Source organism: Terrapene carolina, unplaced genomic scaffold (assembly GCF_002925995.2).
Source record: "Terrapene carolina triunguis isolate 2854851 unplaced genomic scaffold, T_m_triunguis-2.0 Scaffold374, whole genome shotgun sequence".
NCBI lineage: Eukaryota > Metazoa > Chordata > Testudines > Emydidae > Terrapene > Terrapene triunguis.
In genome coordinates this window covers 15645755-15665701 of record NW_020664725.1, presented here as the reverse complement: position 1 = coordinate 15665701, position 19947 = coordinate 15645755, and the positions used below count along the sequence as shown (strand labels likewise).

Sequence of the window (19947 nt, the reverse complement as noted above, 5' to 3'; positions counted from 1 at the left end):
CCTCAGGCTCACAGCTTTTGAATTCAAGGCATGTCCTTTAAACAGTGCAACTCACTTCAAATGCTTTGCCTTTCATTTTATTATTGCTTGTCACGCAATGTTCTTTGAAAGCTTGCTCATATATTATCTGTTCCATTTTTTCCATTTTCCCTTTTTTTGCATGCCGTTCCTCCTGTTTCTTCCCTTCCTCCAATCCTCTGTTCCCGTGTGTAGACACAACGGCGACGACAGAACCGGCAGTTCACGGTTGGTATCACATTCCTGTTTATCTACTTTCTCAGCACTGCTGAGTGGCAAGACAAGCTTGGGGGTGGGGGGGAAGGGAATGTAGTCTTCAAGGGAAATCATGTTTCAAGTGGACTGATCTCATAAATATAACATAATTTTTAAGGCTTGAAAGGATGTCTAGTCTTGTCATTTCTGTTGAGTTTAACCACCAATTGTTACAGTCCTAGACTAGCAGCAATTCCCCAAACTGATGGAAATGGCATGCATGTAAGAGCAGTACAAAGGGAGTGACTGATTTTTAGTAATCCTTATTACTGGGGTAATCACATCAAAGATTAAAAAGAAATCTGGCTTTTGAAAATGTGAACTCAAGTTTAATTTTTTAAGAGATGCATAAAATTTTCAGCAGTGTTTTTGGTTTGGGAAGAACTTGAATCCCTTAAGTCTGTTGGAGACAAGTGATATTTTTGATATTCTGTAGACGTTCCACGGAAGACCCTCTCATCTCATAGGTCGGGAGTAAAGTTTTCATCATCACCCTGTGAGAAGAGCTTTTAAAAAGAAAAACCAACTCTTCTCATTGTCATAGCAGTCTAGCAAACCAATCCTTGTCTTCTGTTCAAATTAGTCTATCAGCTTGACAGCTTTTCTTGTTCCCTATTTTTAAACCATGTTCAAATATTCACTTCAGGCCAAAATTCCAGCATACAAAGAGCTTGGCACAAATTACTTTTTTTTAAAACAAAATAACACCAAACCTGACAATTGTAATGAATTCTAATCCATATTTTGGAGGGAGTAAAGGGATTAATATTAATTTTTTTTTCACTTTGGTAATGCAACTGTTCCATGTTTCACCCTGAAATTTGATAAGCCAATACATCCATAATGTGGAATAATCACTTTCTCAACTAGTAAGACATATCTTCGGCAACAATGAAGGGAGGAGGACTGAGATATTAAATGAATACGATAATAATATACAATACAAAAAGGAGGAAAACCGTCCTTGTCCTGAAGAACTTGCAATCTAATTTGCAATACATTTTTTTTTCAATTTGTTCAAGAAATCCTTATAGGATGTTTTCATATTATTCATACACTGCCCACCTTCCCCTCTAAATTATGATCACAGACGGGGTCTGTTAAATGCTACACATTTTCACATGGTTACAGCGGTTTTGTCAAGCCTCCTGGTAAATGAATGCATTTCTAGCAGCTGCAGCAGGAAAAGCCATTGTAAAGTAACAAAGCCCAAATGACCTCATAAAACAAAGACTACATTGAACAAACGTTCAAAATCAGATGAACGCAAAAAGTTATGGAACCTACTGATCATTAACATTTGATGGGAGATTAAAAGAGCTAAATATGAATACAGTGGTTGGGTTAAGTGACAACTAAGGGGTGGACATAACCGTTTGATGTGTCCAAACTGAGGGAGGAGAACTACTTAGAGGTGTACAAGAGGTTAGAACTTCAACTAAAACTACAGGCAAATACAGATGAAATAGTACTATGGACTCTTGAAAAAGTCGGCTAAGCAAAGTTCTACAACGGTAGAAAATGCACATTGGGAGATGTGCTGAATGACTTAACACTAGGTCTTTTCTATTTCTAATCTCCGATTCAGGAATCGATTGAGATATTTTAAATTTCAGATTCCTAGGATAGTGTGCCATCGTGCCTCTCTTAATGTTGCTCCACCACACCCCAATCCTAGTCATTAATCCGTTTTATCCAGAATTTCCTGATTTCGTGACTCATCTCAGCCCTCCAGGCTTATTTCTGTGTCATTTGTGAGTGAATGATATTACTTTCTATTTGACATTTTAAAATCCCTTATACTTTCAGGGGGACTGTGGAATTTAAAAATATCTTGGACTAATTAGGATGACAAAGTTAGCAACAAAATGTGTAGCCATAAAGATTAGGCATGGTATTTCCTAAGCACTCAGTGTTGGCCAAACGCTGACTAGGAGTTTTAACATGGGCTTCTCGGGAGCAGAGTTAGGCCAACACTGAGCGCTTTTGAAAATCCTACTTGTATTTCTTTCCTACTCCATAGGCATCCTCTGATCACTGAGGATCTCTTTATATTTAGCCTCTATTTACTTGCTCCTCCCTTCCTGATCTCATTATCAAAGTCTCTGTGCTACAGAGGACATATCCCCTGGCAAAAGAAGTCTGGACATGTGCCTTTACAAGGCTAGTGCATACTGCTCCTTGAATATTTGGAAGTCTCTAGAGAAATATAGGGAGGTTGCATGAGCTTTATCAAGTGCCCCAACCGCTGCTAGGACAAGAGCAAGGCCAAGACTGAGTCCTGAATTTCAGTCCTCCTGATAATAGTGCACTCAGCACCTACTGAGATCACCAGACAGGTCCTACTGCTCATGCAGTTTAAAACAAAATATTTGAAAGACTTTTCCACCTTGATTTTACTACATCTGCCAAGTCACAAGCTTGAGATTGTTTCCATAGAAACCATTGGCAATATTAGAAACATCCGAAACGGAGCAGGATGTTCAGGGAATACACGTGGCTTGACTGTGGAGTAAATAAAGTTCTTCCTTTTTTTTTCCTTTTGCCAGTGTGGTTTGATTGAATAGTAACCATAGCGAATTGTGTGAAACCCGCTCACCGTAAGGATTTTAGGTTACTGGTTCTCCTGATGCTTGATCAGTACTTTCCAGCCAGAGAAGAGTTGATGGGTTGGAGGCTTTTCCCATTTTAATTCCTCTTGATGTTAAAGCAAAAACATTATGGGGATGCCATGCCTCAGACCTTAGGGATCTGTATAAGAAAAGCTTAATATGTCTAGTTGTAGGATACATAGTTCATATAATACCCAACATTTGTACTAACATCTCTTTGGTGTCTGTCTGAAATCATAGCCGTTTGCAGGTAAAGCTGTTCTTTGCGTCACTGTGGGGAGAGTTAGAAGGGTCTGCCATTCTGCCAACTAGGACTAGTAAACTAAACCAAGGTGGACATCTTTGTCTGAAATAACACTTTTGTTGATCTCTGGGAGAACCTGGGCTAGTGGGAGGGAGCCCCAGAGGTATCAAAATGAAGTCATTGAATCCATAACTGTTGTGAAGGGTTGATATGGGTGTTGATGTTGCAGAAGGAAATCTCATTGTAACACAGTTGCAGCAAAATAACAAATATTTGTTAACTATATCTACTAATAGCTTTAATTATTTAACTGCCTTGAGAGGGCTCCATTACACCAAGAAGCACCTGTTTTTCAGTATGTTAATCTACAGGGGTGAGAGTTGCCAGGTTTTATCACAGAAACAACTTGAATGACAAGATGTGCTAGGCAAACTAGCTCTGATAGTCTTTTCAGCCTTAAAAATTTACCTGAACTCCACAATACCTTCCTCTTAAAGTGTTCTTTCTCTAGGAAGACTTTTGGGTTTCTTTCCAAGCTTGTGTTGCTGGAGTGTGTATGGAGTATACCAGATGTTTATGTATGTTGGCCATTTGTTCTTACCAATCTGAGTGAGCATGTACACGAATGATTAGAAATGCATGGGCATGATATAAAACCAAATGGATTTTCTCCAAAAAACACTTAAAATTAATTAAAAATTTAAATCCAGTAGATTGGTAGTAAAGAAAATGTGACTGTAAGAGTGGAATTTACGGCTAGTGAGACGTACAAAACTACAATCTCTGAAAGGTTTTTTTGAGTGATTATGATTTTTGGAGTGTATCCTAGAGGCCTGGAAAAGAGGAGCCACGTGTGTGAGTGTGTGTATGCATGTGTGAGAGTGCGTGTGTGCATGTAAAACAATAGCCAAAAGAACCCTGCCATTCCTATTTTCTCATGGTACAGAATTTGCAGCAGTAATGCATGAGTGACTTAAAGCACGAACTTTATTAACTCTTCTGTTTAAAAATGAAATAACTAAATTTTCTTGTGCATTTTTTTCCTTTCTCTGCACTGTTCATTATCAGAACTCTAATAACAGCATGGTCATGGCTGGCAGTAGTGCTTGTGTTTCTGCTGCACTGCGGTAAACTGGTTTTACTGAAAATTTTTAAAAATCCGCTTTCCCTTTTTATTTTTTCACTTCATAGTGCCAGTGGGGTTGAAGCTCCCCCATGCATTTTGAAATCCCAATTCCCTGCATCAATAGAATTAATGTGAGGGTTGAACATGGTATAGCAATGGCAAAAATAATTAGTTAAACATCTAATCCTATAGACTTTGGCGAATAGGCCGGGTCCATTCCCCCCCTCCCCATCCACCAACATCTAAATTTATTTGCTTTAACAGTTTAAAGTCTTTGTTCCATGGTAGGCTTAGGAGCTTAGCCTCATAGGTCATCTACTCTCTATATAATTGCCGAACTCATTCTTATACCACCTATATAAAGAAAGCATGTATCTGAGGCCATGCATTTGTTCATAATGCACAGTGTTGCCACAGCAAAGACAATATCTGAACTGTATCATTTTCTCAAGTTCTTACCTCGAGTCAGTTTTAAACAAGCCCTAAACCAGTTTTAAAAAATAATTTAAAAACCAGTGCACATTGTACTTCACTACAAATGGCATATCCATTCTACATGTGTACATATTTATCTGAATATATAAAAATAACAGTCAGAAACTAATTCAATCAAGGGATCCTGCTAACTGCATACACATTGCAAAAGCACACCCTGAAGAGACTAATGAATGGAGGAGAAGTTTTTGATGGCATTTCAGCTATAATATTTAGCCAGGGAACAGTAGGTTACCATTTTAGTGCAGACAGAACTCCCACGAATAATAGCAAGGAAATAAATTGGTTGGAAAAACCCCTCCTAAAACTGACAAAGAAAGAAAGACAGAATTTCATAATAAAATGTCTGTGACACCAAAATCTGATTAGAGTTTGAGGGAGGAAAAAAATATTATCCATCTCAATATTGTAGATATTCATGCTAGCTAAGGAGGGGAATAGGTAATTGGTAGCACATGAGGGGTTTTTGATGTTGATGGTAACACAAATGTCCAATGGGTTGTTAAGTTACTGTTTCCTTTCTAACAGTTACCCACTCTGAAAATCAGGCTTAAGATGGCATCCCAAACTGAGCCATCCAGAAGCACTAACCACTTTTGAGAATCTTGGCCATATAAACAGTACAGTAAAGAACAATCTCATGCTGGCTTCTGTATTGACATAATAGGGCAACAGTGGGCGCCTAACTGCTATTTGTTCCATTTGAAAATTTTCCCCTTAATGTATAACCCTAATAGTAAATATAATAATTTAAAATGTTACCTTGCACGTCCAATCCTTGGGGCAATTTAAATAAAATGTCACAAAGATCTCTACGTATGTTTTAAGATATCTGTCGACTGGTGTAAAATGATTAACATAAAATAGAGCCATAATTTGATATTTCCTGTCTTATAAGGAAAGAAAATAATTGTTGCTTTAAAAAATAGATTATTTACGGGACGCTACACAATGTTATTTTGTCAATATAAATCTGAATAAATAGATGGCATACTAACGTAATCACTTAAATATCTGTACCTGGAAGTGATTAAACTTGTAACTTGATGTTTTCACCTTTTTAAGTTTTATTATTTGGCAGCAAAATTGCATCGGAGTGAAAAGTTAACTTTCATTTATTTAAAGAAGTTGTAGAAGACTTAGCATACATTTTAATCAGAAATGAAGAGAAAGGACTTTAATAGTCGATATGAAAGTTTAATGAGAAAAATCAAGTAGTAATTTACCACATATTTAAAATGCCTCGCAACAGGTTTTAATACTGTTCGGTGACATTTTTGAGTGTACCAGGTGCAGGTAGAAACTGAATTGTTAAATTTCCTTTTGAAAAAGATTCTTTGCTTCATAAAAAATGCAACGTTGCCCTTTTTTCATTATTGAGAAAACGAAGTTCCCTTTAAGTGAAAGAGAACACTGTATAGAAGCAATTTTAGTGAGATAAAAATTGAATGGCTGCTCTTCAGAGCACAGGTTTGCATGTCTGAGAGTCCACTGTAATTATATTTATACAAAGATGATCATATTACAGTAAAAAATGTGCAGCTTCCTGAAATCTAACAGTGGCGCGAAAACAAATTTCGTGCCATTAAGCTAAATGGTTTTCTACGTTAGTAGATAATTCAAGCAGTAGATTCCAGATGACATGGTGTATTTTAAACACTATGTCATTAAAAATGACAGTTTCATCTATAATGAGGTGTATGTTGACTGTCTGCTGCTTTCTAATGGGGAAATTTTGCAGATCAACAATATTGTATAAACATCTTCATCTTTATTATTAAAAAAACACCTCTATACCTTCTTCCTAAAATCTCTCTCCACTCAAAAGAGAATTTGAAGTAAACACAAGCTCTAAACTCCATTTTTGCCATTCCTCAATAGCAACTATCCTTATAGGAGCATATATAACATTATTTGATACTCCATTGGACCACGTAAATGAGAGGGATTAACTTTGAGATTTGCAACTATATTGTTAAGGTGCTTTTTGTTGCCCATTTATCATTATTTGAATAATGGTAATGTGTCTTTATACAATTGATAAAATCAATTCTGCAAGAGAATACTTTCAACCAATGAAATCTCGGGAGACTTGGATGATATTTCTGCTCATACAGCTAAGGCCCTGTCCGCTCTAGGAAAGAGCCGAATCTGTTGTCAGCAGTTTTTAGGTAATCTGGGTTGGCCCTTGTCCATGCACAGCTGATGTGGTCAGCAGCAGTTCAGCTAAAACCGTACTACTTCTTAGTGTATATAAATCTGAGTGTACATTCTTTGGCATCCAGTCACTTGCAACAGCAGTTTATTACAAGTACCAGTTTACTTCATCGCACTGGGTGTTATCCCTTAATTAAATAGAATTCTTTGACCTTCGGATACTTTATTGGTGCTGACACTTTAACAAAGTAGTAAAGAATAAGATTGTCCTCGCTAAACCAAATTTTCTATGCTTCCCGTCAACCCCTCAAAAAACCTTTTTTTCAAATACACTTAAAGATACGACTGTTCAAACCAAAGCTAGTTGGGTTGTAGTGGTAGCTTGCAATAGCTCTTAGTATTTAAAGGTCACAGAAGGGGTTTATCCTGCCTAACTGCTTTATCAGCTTTGAGGATACTTTTCCACAAACGGATCAAGTTTTGAAATTTAAAAAAAAAAAAAATCATTTTCCATATCAGATTTTTTTCACTGAAGATAGAACCTGCAATCTGCTTGTACAGCTGCTGTGCAGTTTTGAAATGTGTTCTTCTTTGAGTGACTCCACATGTCCATTCCACTGTAGGTGTGCGTCTCATGCACAGTTGTAGAAGATTTTTTTTTTTTCCCCCTCAGCAGTACCCATCGGGGTAGTATGAGTGCCATTTGGTGCCTCACGCCACTGCATGCAGGTACAAAGGGCCATGCTACCCCCAACCCCACTTAGTTCCTTCCTCCTGCTAGTAACAGTTGTTGGAGCACCGAACTTTGTATCTGCAAGCCTTCCTCCTTTTAGTGTACACAGTGTCTGTAGAACTAGTTTTTAGGCTAGTGTAGTGTTTGTACATATTTAGAATAAATTTAGGGTAGTGTTTTTCTAGAGTGGGCTTCCGAGCACGGTATTGGACTAAATGCCTCTGTCTCCTGGCTTTGGGGCCTGTTACTCATGTAACAAGTCTTGTACCAGTGAGCAGCCCACACCCCATCTTCCTTAAGTGTCTGGGAGGTGTATGTGAGTGACAAATGTCACGTTTGTAAAAGGTTCAAACCCCAATTGAAAAAGGATCGGGCTGCCAGACTCAAGTTCCTGCTTGTGGAATCTGTGCTTCGCCTGCCCTCAGAACCTTCCCACTCTGAATGCGTATGAGCATGTGAGAGTCAGTTATGAGTGCTCCCCCTGTTAGGAGTCCAGAGGCAGATCCTCGTTGCTGGTACTCAAGAAGAGACAATGTGAGTCTCCCAAACACTCTGTATTGGGGCCTTTGAAGTCTATGGTGAAGGCACTTGAGCAGAGGCAAGAACTCAGAGGTGCCCTCAAAGAGGAGGCATCCCCAGACACAGTCAGTAAGCCTAGAGGGATTGCTGACTCCAGAGGCTGGGACAGGTCCATTGCAACCAATCCCCAAAGGACCAGCACGCGTTTCGGTACCATAGACTCCGGAGCCCTTTCTGGTGCTGTCTACAGCCAAGGCTTTCGAGGCAGCCAGAGAGTTGCTTAACCTGTCGGTGGCAGCTTCCCCTGATGTTTGGGTATCTGGCCTGGTACCAGGATTGGAAGCACATGGTCCCAGCTCCAACCCCAGAGCACCATTCAGTACTGGTGGCTTCTGTAGTTGTGGCCCCTCTCCATAGGGCTCTATCTAGAGGAAGCCAGTAATGATCTCACTGGTACCCCCATCTCCAGACTCAGAACTGGCCTCCCCGGTACCAATGGGGTCAGCTCCACTGTGATCTGAGGTAACGGAGTCCGTTGGATCATGTGTGTCTTGCCCCAAGCATGCCCAGCAACCCGCAGTGGGGTGCCTGCCCATCATGTTATTGGCCACAGCCGCAGCTCTCTAAGGACCAGTGGCCTGCACGTAGCTGGGCCCTGCCTCCATATCAATGGCCCTTTTGGAACCCTAGGAGCTTCCTTCCATGTTCTAGAGTCTCTTCGCTCCCTTCGCACCCTTACACATCACCTAGATGCTGGGAGCATCTGCAACAAGGTCAGTCTTCCCTCCTCCAGAGTCGTGCAGGCGGAGCTGCGTGCACAGGACTGTCCTGTGGAGGAATTAGAGGAGGGGACCTCCTCAACAATCCTGAGCTGCCTCCTCTTCATCATCTGATGAGGTGGTAGTGACTGAGCCAAGCTCTCACCGTCCCGTTGATTTCAGAGCTCACTGAGACTTTGTTGAAGAGGGTGGCTGCAGCTCTGTATCTCCAACCAGAAGAGGTTCAGGAAAGGGCATGCAGGCTTGTGGACATTTTAGCCTCTGGAGGACACTCTAGGGTAGCTCTCCCTATTCATGAGGCTATCCTGGAACCTGTCACGGTTTTATAGTAGACCCCATCTTCCCTGCCAACCACTGCTAAAAGGGTGGAGAGAAGATATGTCCCTTCACGGGGATTCGAGCACTTCTATAATCACCTTCCTCCAGGCCCCCTGGTAGTTGCTGCTGCTAAAGAAGAAGAGAGACACGAGGCCTCAACGTCTAAAGGAAAAGAAGCAAAAAAGCTAGACCTGTTCGGCAGGAAGCTTTATTGCACAGGAGCTTTACAGCTTAGGGTCGCAAACCAGCAGCCTCTGCTGGGCCAGCACAATTTCAGCCTTTGAAGTATCCTGAAGTTCAGAGACAAGCTTCCTGATGAGGCAAAAGCAGGAGTTCACTTCTATGGTGGAGGAGGGCAAATTTGTTGCCAAGACCGCTTTGCAAGCTAGCCTGAATGTGGTGGACTCTGTGGCTCAAGCAGTGGCTTCGATCATCTCCCTGCATGTTCATCTTGGCTGCAGTCATCAGGTCTTCCCCCACAGGTGCAACAAACCTTTGAAAGCCTCACACTCTTTTCTGATAAGACAGAGGAGAGGCTTCACAGTCTTAAGGATTCAGGGGTGACCTTTCTGTCTCTGGGGACTTACACACCAGTGGCAATAAGAAAGCCGTTCCATCCAGAGCTTTCCCAATACCTTCATCCCTTCTTGCCATGTACCCAGAACCTCTCCACAAAGAGTAGAGGTGACCTCCTCCTCCCTGCTCTTCTGCAGCTGCCAGTTCTAGGCAGATTGGGTCCCCTGAACAATCATTTTGACCTGTTGGTTAAGAGCAGTATACCACTCCCCACAGTGCCATCTTTCCCCACTCCAATCACCTATCCCATTTCCTAAGTGTTTGGACTCACATCAACATGGACCTGTGGGTCTTATGGACAGTGGAAGTGAGGTACACCCTTCGATTTATTTCTGTACCCGTCACTCTTCGGGGACCACTCTGACGAGAGCGTGCTACTTCAGGAGATTGTCTCCTCTCCTCATGGAGCCCATGCAGGAAGTTCCATGCCCTTCAGAGAGAAGGGATTTTATTCCCATTCCTTCCTAATCCCAAAGGCAAAGGGAGTATCAGGCCTATTTTAGATCTAAAGCAGCTAAACAAGTTCCAAAAGACGACACAATTCCGGCTGGTTACTCTAGCACCTGTTACTCCCTTCCTTAGATCCTAGGGACTAGTCTACTGCTCTTGACTTAAAGGATGCTTATTGTCATGTGGTGATTCACCAGAGCCTCAGAAAGTTTCTCAGATTCATGGTCAATGGAAGCCACTGCCGGTTCACAGCAGCCCCTCGCATCTTCACAAAATTCATGGCTGCAGTAGCAGCATCCCTGCGAAGGCCAGGAATCCGTGTATTCCCCTACCTGGATGACTGGCTAGTGAAAGGCTGGTCCAGGTCTCGGGTATTCTATAGTGTAGCCACTCATCAGTCTGCTTTCAACACACCAGGGTTCCTAATCAGGACAGAGAAATCTACCCTGACACCTCTTCAAATAGAATTCATTGAGGCAGTCCTGGACTCTACAAATCCCAGGGCTTTCCTGCCGGAGCAGAAGTTCCAGTCAGTGCAGGTTGTTGCTCATGATCTGTCAGAATGCGGTTCAGAATTGCCTCAAACTTCTAGGAGAGACAGCGGTGTGCATGGCGTGGTGCAGCATGCCAGGGGGTTGGCTAGCCCTTGTGTACTCGCCGGCCCATCGTCAGTTGACCTGGTAGTTCAAGTATCTGCTCAGATCTTGTCCTCCCGGGGCAGGGGTAGAACCTGCAAGTGTTGACGAGGGAGTTTCCTTTTGCTCCTCCATAAGTCACTCACTCTAGTCACAGATGCATTGGATCTAGATTGGGGAGCTCACTTAGGTCCCCTTCAGACTCAGGGCCTTTGGTTTCTTGAGGATCTAAATCTCCATAGAAATATCGGGGCACTTTGGGCCATCTGTTTGGCTTTCGTGGTGTTCCTTCTGCGTATCGAGGGGTGGAATTCGTTGGTACTCTTAGCGCAGAAGCCATGTTCTAAGTATACAAACCAGAGGGAGCCCATTTGACAACGTTATGCTGGGAGGCAATCCTCCTTTGGAATTTCTACATCGCCAGTTCCCTCAACCTGAGAGTTGCTTACCTTCCAGGAGTTCAAAACACTCTGGTATACTGCCTGAGCAGGTCGTTTGCAGATCACCACGATGGTATCTGAGCCCAGATGTGTCCAGGTCCATTTTCTAGCAGCAGGGAACTCCCCAAGTGGACCTGTTTACAACAAGAGCAAACAAAAGTCATCTTTTTGTTCCTGAGCAATTCATAGCCCAGGTTCACTGACTGACTGCGTTCCTCTGACCCTGGTCAGAAGGCCTATTGTGTGTCTTCCCTCCAGTTCTGCTCCTGCCCAAAGTCTTGTCCAAAGTCAAGGAATTTTCCTCCAGGGTAGATTGGCAGAGGCCCTGGAGGTTTTTCGCCTTCCTCCGCAGCATTGGGCAGGGGTCGCAAGCTGGAGGATTCTCTGCGACTTGAAGTCTTTAAATCACGATCTGGAGACTTCAACAGCTGAGTTAAGGGAAAGTGGGTGGGTCAGCTTTTGTGGCCTGCATCATGCAGGAGGTCAGACTAGATGACCATAATGGTCCCTTCTGACCTTTAAGTCTATGAGTCAAGCAAGATTCTAATAGCCCCAGTGTGGCCATGTCAACATTCACTCTTCTTTGAGTAGTGTCCCTATGAGTGCTCACTGTAGGTGTATTTGCATCCCTGCGCCTCTAATTGGAGATTTTAGGTAGCAGTGTTTGTTCGGCCCACATGTGCGTTCTCCCTCCCTGCTTGAGTCACCTACAGTGAAATGGACATGTGCAATTGCTCCAAGGGAAAAAAAAACCTTGTATCTACTTCTCTGTAACTGTTTTTTAAGATGCGTTGCACATGTCCATTCCATGACCCACCCTCCTCCCCCTCTTGATCAGAGCCTTTCTAGAAGGAAGGAACTGAAGGGGGGTCGGGGGCAGCGTGGCCTTTTATACCTGGATGCAGCAGTGGAAGGCACCAGAGGGCACTCCTGCTGCCCTGATAGGTACTGCTGAGGGAAAAATCTCTTGACGCTGTGTACGAGGCGCATACACAGTGGAATGGACATGCACATCACATCTCAAAGAACAACAGTTCTGGAAAGGTAGGGTAACCTTTTTATCCAAGATATCCATAAATTGATAAAATGCTGTTTGTGTCAACATTGGCCAAGGATTTCAATTTGTATTGTAACTAGAAATAAAATTTTACATACATACACACGTGTAATCTAAATAGAACTGTAATAAAGTGATCCATCACACCATTTGACAGTTAACAATCAAGGTTTGGGAAGGGTTTTTGCATGCTGTTATGGATGAGTGATTTTGAACATTCACCTTCATGTTTCATGTGTTTTAAACAGTGTAGACTGAGGAATCTTTCTGACAGTCTATCAGTACTAAAGTAGATGATTGGAGAACTGCATTTACAAGCTAATCTATTCAAACCATCCAAAGGTGGCAAGTGACTGACTCACTTTTTTTTCCAGTAAATCCATCCTCAATTGTTAAGTGTATTATTGTTGTCCCTTGAGGAATATAAAGAAAAACGAGTTTGTTTTTACTTGTAAGGCTTTACTCGGTTGCCAAATTCTGCAGAGGAACTGGACTATGGGGATCTCTCAGGTAAGGGCGAGTAATTAGGTAAAACAGTGTTGTGTTCAATCTGTGGATACTGCTTCCACTTTGATTTCTGCATCTTGGCCATTTTGCATTGCACAGTTGCTGTTGTGTAGCAATTAAATATAGAAGCCTGTCTTTTAGAAATATACTTGTTTTCTACTTCTTTTTTCCTCTCTCAATATTGGCATGCATTTACATATTAACATACTTCAGAATGGGGGCAGGGAAATGTATGCAATACGATGTGATTCATATTTCAGGTTGTCAAACAGCAACTGTAAGTTCAGTGGCTTGAAATAATGTTTTAATCCTAATTAGAGAATGGTTCAGTTGAAATTTTGTTACATTTGTAAAACACTCCCGGATGTTGGATTGTATGAACGTCTATAAAAATGCAGTTTGCACTAAATCTACCCTGCCTGCTACTTCATGTTGTGCTGGGAAATTGTCATGACATGATTATCTCAAATGGGGAGAGAAAGGGACAATTCTTTTATCACGCGCTATAATGTAAATTAATTAGATGCTTTGAACCTTTTTTTCACAGCAGACTGAGCAACTTGCACAAGTAGGTTTTATTGCTGATTTCCCAAATGCAGGCATTACTGTTACAAATTAAGAAACAAACATCTCTTCAGCGGGCGATTTGGGAGGGGTGGATGTAGTTGAAACACAGACATAAACTATGGTACATAGATGTATGTTAAATCACTTGGTCTCACTTACATCTAGTCAGATGAGCTCCTTCTGAACATTCTAAATACTCTAATTTAGCACGTGCTGTCACTGCTTCACTTTTAATTGTTCGTTTTACTGACCCATTTTTATTTGTGCTGTGAGGTCTTGAGTGCACGTGAACTGGGAGGCACCATGTGAGACTTTCAAACAGTCAAGAAAGAAATGGGCCATATGGGTTCCCCTTCAGGCGTCAGAATGGGGCTCTTCTATAGTACACAAAATCATGGTGAAGCAGACCCACTTTAAGTCCTGCGTCCATTGTGGGACTCCTGGCAATCGTTGAGGGGGGCTGGCTGCAGGGTCCATAGGTACTTGGGAGCAGCGCTGCCCAGAGGCATCGTCTTGATTTGATGCTTCTCCATTTTGTAGTTATAAAATTGGACTTTTTTTTTACCTTTTTTTTAATTCATAGAAAGTTTTGTTTTATTCCCAGTAAACTTATCTGCGTCTTTTTGTGTGTGCCACTAGAGGTGTAAATTGGCCAAGTGGTTAGACGTGATTGAACTACCGTGCATTTTATCCGAATAAGACATCCCATGAGCTGTACAACAGCTGTAGAGCCCGGCGGTGCTGATGATACCTCAGGTCTGAGCCAGTCCTGATAGCGAAGTAGTACCAGGTGTTTGTGATGTATCAATTTATGGAGGGGAAATGATTGTTTTGATTTGATAGTTAATTAGAACAAAAAATCTATAACCAGTTAACTGAATAACTTAGAGAGGAATTCCCTAGTCGAATTGCTGAAATGAATCTCTTCCATCACTTCTGTCGCTGCTTTTTGAGTGGAGCTGCCTGTCTCTCAAATTCCTGACCACAGCACAAGCTCTCAAACTGAGTGTAGCAGGCTGTTGAGGAATGGATAGTACTGACTGGCATAGGGACAAGGTAATAATTTTGTTTAATTTTCCCATTTTGCTTCCAATGCAGCCAGTGACTCATTCTGTCTAGAGGCATTGACAGGATAGCATATTTTCTGCTGATAGGTGTGTTTTTCTATTTGAAGCTTTAAAATGTAGGGCTACATTTTCAAAAATCTTCACGAAATCCATTGCTAACACACCTGCTGCCCATACCAACCAGGTGAGAAGGTGTCCTGTTTGCATGAGCACATGCCCATTTGGTATGTTTTTGCAGATGTAAAACAGACCATGTGTTTTGAGAACTTGATCTATAGGTTATTAATATTTTGTAGATTTTTAAAAACTGTTTTATTACTTATGCGCATGTGCCCAGAGATGAACGCCACCAACTTTAGTCATCAACGTCACTTAGAATTACAAAAGTGTCTCATCCCCTTCCTTAGCTATAAACCAGCATACACTAACCCCTTAAGCAAAAGTCTGAGGGTATGTCCATACTGCAATAAAACACCTGCGGCTGACCAGGGTCAGCTGATTTGGACTCAAGGGGCTCAGGCTGTGGGGCTGTAAAATTACAGTGTAAATATTGAGGCTGAGGTTGGAGCCTGGGTTCTGGGACACTGCGAGAGGGGAGGGTCCCAGAGCCCAGGCTCCAGTCCAAACGTCCACACTGCAATTTTATAGTCCTACAGCCCCAGCCCTGCAAGCCCAAGTCAGCTGGCACAGGCCTGCTGCAGGTGTTTTATTGCAACGTAGACCTACCCTGAGTAGCCAGATGGGCCACCTGTCATGCCCAGAAGGTCAGTCAGCAAACTCAGGCTTTCCGACATACGGTAAAGGTAAGTTGCGAGTTGAGAGCCACCTACTGAAAATGCCCAGCCTCCAAACTTCCAGTTCTAAGGCCTATGAGTGAGTGTCCAGCTGATCTCATCTCCTTTACATGTATGTTGGGAGACTGGCATTTTGGTGGCTAACCAACATTCAAGCACGTTGGGCTTCAAAAATGAATAGCAACACCTTGAATTGCACCCAGAGTTGAACAGGAAGCCCCTCCAGACAGAATTATTGATGAGCTCTGGCATCATTAAATGCTAGTTCAGCAACAGGGTTTGTGCAGTATGCCATTTATTTCTGGTATTCACACCCTGCCAAATAGTTCCCCCGGGGGCTCTCCGAACAGTACAATTATATAATGCATCTATTCCCCTGCATCTAGGTAGGTAGGTTCCAGTGGCCTGTATGACTTTTGCTGCTTGATGTACATATGTCCCTATGACTCAAACATTTGCTCTGTAACATAAGACCCTATTGCTGTGAAATAATTTGTTTTATGCTCACAGGAACTCATATGAAATTATTCCCCCATCAACCCCTCCTTGGCACCATAGTATCAGGGGTATCATAGCGGTAGTCTTGTCAATCACTCACCTGTCACAAGTGCTAAGATGTTTTTTTGCTTATGATTGTAATAATCCAGTTAAATTAATTCAGTAAATTGTAGTTTCCCTCCCCACAGATGCATTATAGTCGTCTTACTTTCCTCAACAGTGGTGATACACATCTTGTAAAACACTGAACAATCAAGGAACAACCATGTAGCCTCTGCATCTGGTTTGATTAGCTAATCAAAACCTGATTAGCATCTTTGTTCAAGGGGGATGCTGATTAATCAATTACTATTGATTGTAAGCGTGGCTTCATTCTCTAGCAGAGAAATGTCTGAAGAAACAGCCAATAAAAATTGAGCAGCTGTCATAGTGATTAAATTTATTAAAACAAGATACATTATTTTTTATGAAGCTATCTTGAAATGGGTCACTGCAGAGGAGCTTATTGATTGAAGAAGGATGAACTCCTTGAATTTCTATAGTTTAAGTTAGAGACCAAATTCAATTATAATACAAGACAAACAGGTTAACACCAGTCTTAAACAGTCTATCAATAAATTAGAGTAGGTGTAGCACACTTAATGCTAAACTGTCATCATGAATAATAATATCATCCATTCCTACTGCATCCGGGTAGCAATTCCAATCCTTCCCTATTTATGGATGAACATGACACATTTTTCCAAACTAATGACAGGCACGAAAAATCCCAAACCCCATTGCTACTTTAGCTAATACCGTTTTCATAGGCAGCTTGAGAAAACTCACCACAAAGCAAATTGACCAATCAAAGTACTTCTTTAAATAGAAAATGCACTTTGAAAATGTTCATGGTCAATGTTTTTTTTAGCCGCCTAGTTATTAGCAGAGATGGACTGGCTTTTTTTATTACATGTTGTTATGCCTTTTAGACAGTGGATAACATCTTCAAAAGTGCCAAAGTGATTTAGTGGTCAAAGTCCCATTATGAAACGTGATTTAGGTAAGGAGCCTAAATTTCATTGAAAGTCAATGGGCCATAGGCTCCTAAGTCACTTTTGAAAATGGGACTTTGTCTCCTAAGTCTCATGCACTTTTGAAAATGGTATTCATTAACTTTACCTTTTAAAAGTAAGATATTTACTGGGCTTAGGGTTTTTTAAAAAACCATCGCTTGTTTTCCCTTCTCCAGCACAATCCATGTATTGCAAAAACATGAGTAGTATGGTAGCTACGAAGAGACTGTAAAAAAAATTGTCCCACATCATAGCTTAAAAATTAATTTCCCCCTAGAAATGGAAGCGCTGTTAAGAAATTTTTGTGGGAGTACAGCGGTAAATCTCAATTGCTGAAATTAACGGCCAAGCTGCACATGCACAAAGGGATCTATCAATCTTCTGCTTTTACAGTACAAATGTGCACAGAAGAAACTTCAGAGCTGTCAGTTACCCCCCATTTCTCCCCCCAGAAAATGTTTTAAGACCTTGGTCTACATAGCAGAATGTAAACCAGAAAAAATAGACATAGCAGCTACAGTAAATCAATGGAGTAAAACACTCTGTTCCCTGAGCCAGAGGTGGGACAAACTATATCTCCTTAAGTGCTTTATTTACACTGTACCCCAGGTGGTAGAAATAGAGCCTTAATGAGCCCCAGTGGTGGAGCACATGGAATTGCACTAAGAACCACTGTGAAGGTGCATTGTTAAAAGCAGTCCTTGAGGCTAGTCTGGCCTGGTGATGCGGTGCTGGACATCAAGTTCAGAACCTAAAGTTTCTATGCACCATGGGGGTTGGGAGTGTTGTGAAGAAACCTTCCATCCCTTTAGTCACCCCGGGAGCTACTGTGAAGAACCTTGACTCATTGTGGGGGCAGCTGTTTTGTGCAAGGGGGACAGGCTGATATAAACCCAGCTTCTCAGTTTTAATTACCAGGTCTAAATTCCATCTAGGACTTGAACTTGGTCACCTAGGGCTTTCAGTTCTTGTGCAGATTTTTAAAATAAAACATGCCATTTCGGTCAGTGGTTTTACAGGTGTGTTGCTTTTAAAAAAAAAAAAAAAAAAAAACTTCTAAATCCGATATGACTTGGATTTTAAATTCGGGCAAGTGATGAGTCCATTGTTGTATCTTATCCAGTCGTTCTCAAGCTCTTAGGCTTGAGTTCTCACCGCTTGCAAAGAGAGTAAAAAGAAACTCAAGGGATCTGGAAAATATAAAATATTACATCTAAAAAATGGCCCAGTAAACACAGAATCAAACAGAACCATTCACCGGTTACCTGGAAAAGATCTGCCACAGTCTAGCCCAGAGCTCCAATCTTGCTCTAGCTGTTTTAACCCACACTATCCGAAAACTGCCACCAAAATCCACTCCCTTCTTTTCAGACGATCGATAGTCTCCAGTATTCTGGTTGTTTTAAAACAGTTACTTCTCTGGAAGTCCAAAATATCATGTCCGCTTTGGAAACTGGGGTTAAGTAGTTAGTCTTTAAAACTATAAATTAATTAAAACAGGATATTCAGGTTTAAAAAGCAGCAGTTAGCGGCATATGGTACTGTGAAAATGATTCTGGACAGAAATTTGTCTGGAATCAAAAGATGCATAAGCAGTTTCACTGATCAGTTTCATAGTCCAACATGGTGCTTTCGACTGTTTTTTCTCCTAATTTATCCTCCCTCTCACAAAAGGTAAACATGAGGCCACTATGGATTTTTCCTTAAGCCAGAAAAACAGGTACGCAAAGTGAACTGAAATGCTACAGGTTTCAGGGTGGGAGCCGTGTTAGTCTGTATCAGCAAAAACAAGGAGGAGTCCTTGTGGCACCTCGTTGTTTTTGCTGAAATTCTACAGATTGCACACTGCCATGGGTTCACTATTAACTGTATTATTTAATCCATCCTCCCCAGAAATCTGGAAATCTATCTAACTGAGCTATGGTGTTGAATAGATACTATTCAAAAGAGCATTTCCTTTTTTCCTTATGTATACTGTTTATCAGATATGCTCGTTTCAAGGAAAACTTCAGGTTTAATATATTGTCAAAGCTCGGATATTTCTTAATTTGTGCATAATGTAACAGTTGGCTTATCCAGTTTAAAAAAAAATTAAAATAACTTCCAAAGTCTCCAATTCCCTGTACTTTTAAATGGGAGCAGAATGTTCTTGCTGTTAATTCATATCAGGCTGACCCCCTGGTTGAGACGTTCGCTGTTGTATCAGCCCCCAATTCAGAGTCAGCAGCTCCATTTTTTCCCTCAATGGAGGCAGTACAACAGTGTTTAAAAATTCATTGTTTCAACCTATATTAAGTTATTAATATAGCCCTCTAAGGAGGTGGTGAAACAAATCACTGCAGTTTTCCTTTAAGATGCTTTGACATATTAGAACCGTACTTGGATGATTTTTGCTACGGTGCAAAGTAGTTGCTGAATAGCGCTGTACCACTGCATGCTGCTCAGAGAGCAACATGCAACACTGTATATTCACCTGTTTCTTACCTTCCTACATTGCTTCCTCTCAACCAAACACACCCTTAAAAAGGCTATGCCCTTTCGAGACCAGCGTGCTCCAATGTATATTAACATCTTAATGGGAAAGTGGAACATGTATACATTTCCTACTCTCTGACAAGAGGGAATTAAATGTCAGAAGGATTTGTAGCATCTGTAATTGAATTGGTGCTGAGCAAAGCAAATCTTAAGGAAGAATAACATATTAGGATTAGGTTTCAGAGTAGCAGCCGTGTTAGTCTGTATCCGCAAAAAGAACAGGAGTACTTGTGGCACCTTAGAGACTAACAAATTTATTAGAGCATAAGCTTTCGTGGGCTACAACCCACTTCTTCGGATGCAAACAATGTGGCATTTTGTCAGTTCCTGCCATCTAGCCTGTTCCCCCTTCAGTAATAAAGTTGTTTGATTCTTTTTTTTATCATAGATATGAAGCTACAGTGGGTTTTGTAAATTGGGGGCAGCATTTTTCAGCAGATGCCTTTTTTAAGGTCAAATCTTTGTTCCTGCCACCAATTTCGGAAAGCTGATGCTTCCACTACTCTCTCC

At 41.4% G+C, this 19947-nt stretch overlaps 1 protein-coding gene across 1 annotated transcript in view; it reads left to right on the top strand.

The window, feature by feature from the left end:
- The window catches only part of CADM1 (cell adhesion molecule 1), a 290324-nt gene that overhangs the window by 261078 nt on the left and 9299 nt on the right, over positions 1–19947 (top strand). The window contains exons 9-10 of the mRNA XM_026657898.1: positions 214–246; positions 12871–12924. Coding sequence (XP_026513683.1) covers positions 214–246; positions 12871–12924 — 87 coding nt within the window. The remainder of the gene's footprint in view (positions 1–213; positions 247–12870; positions 12925–19947) is intronic.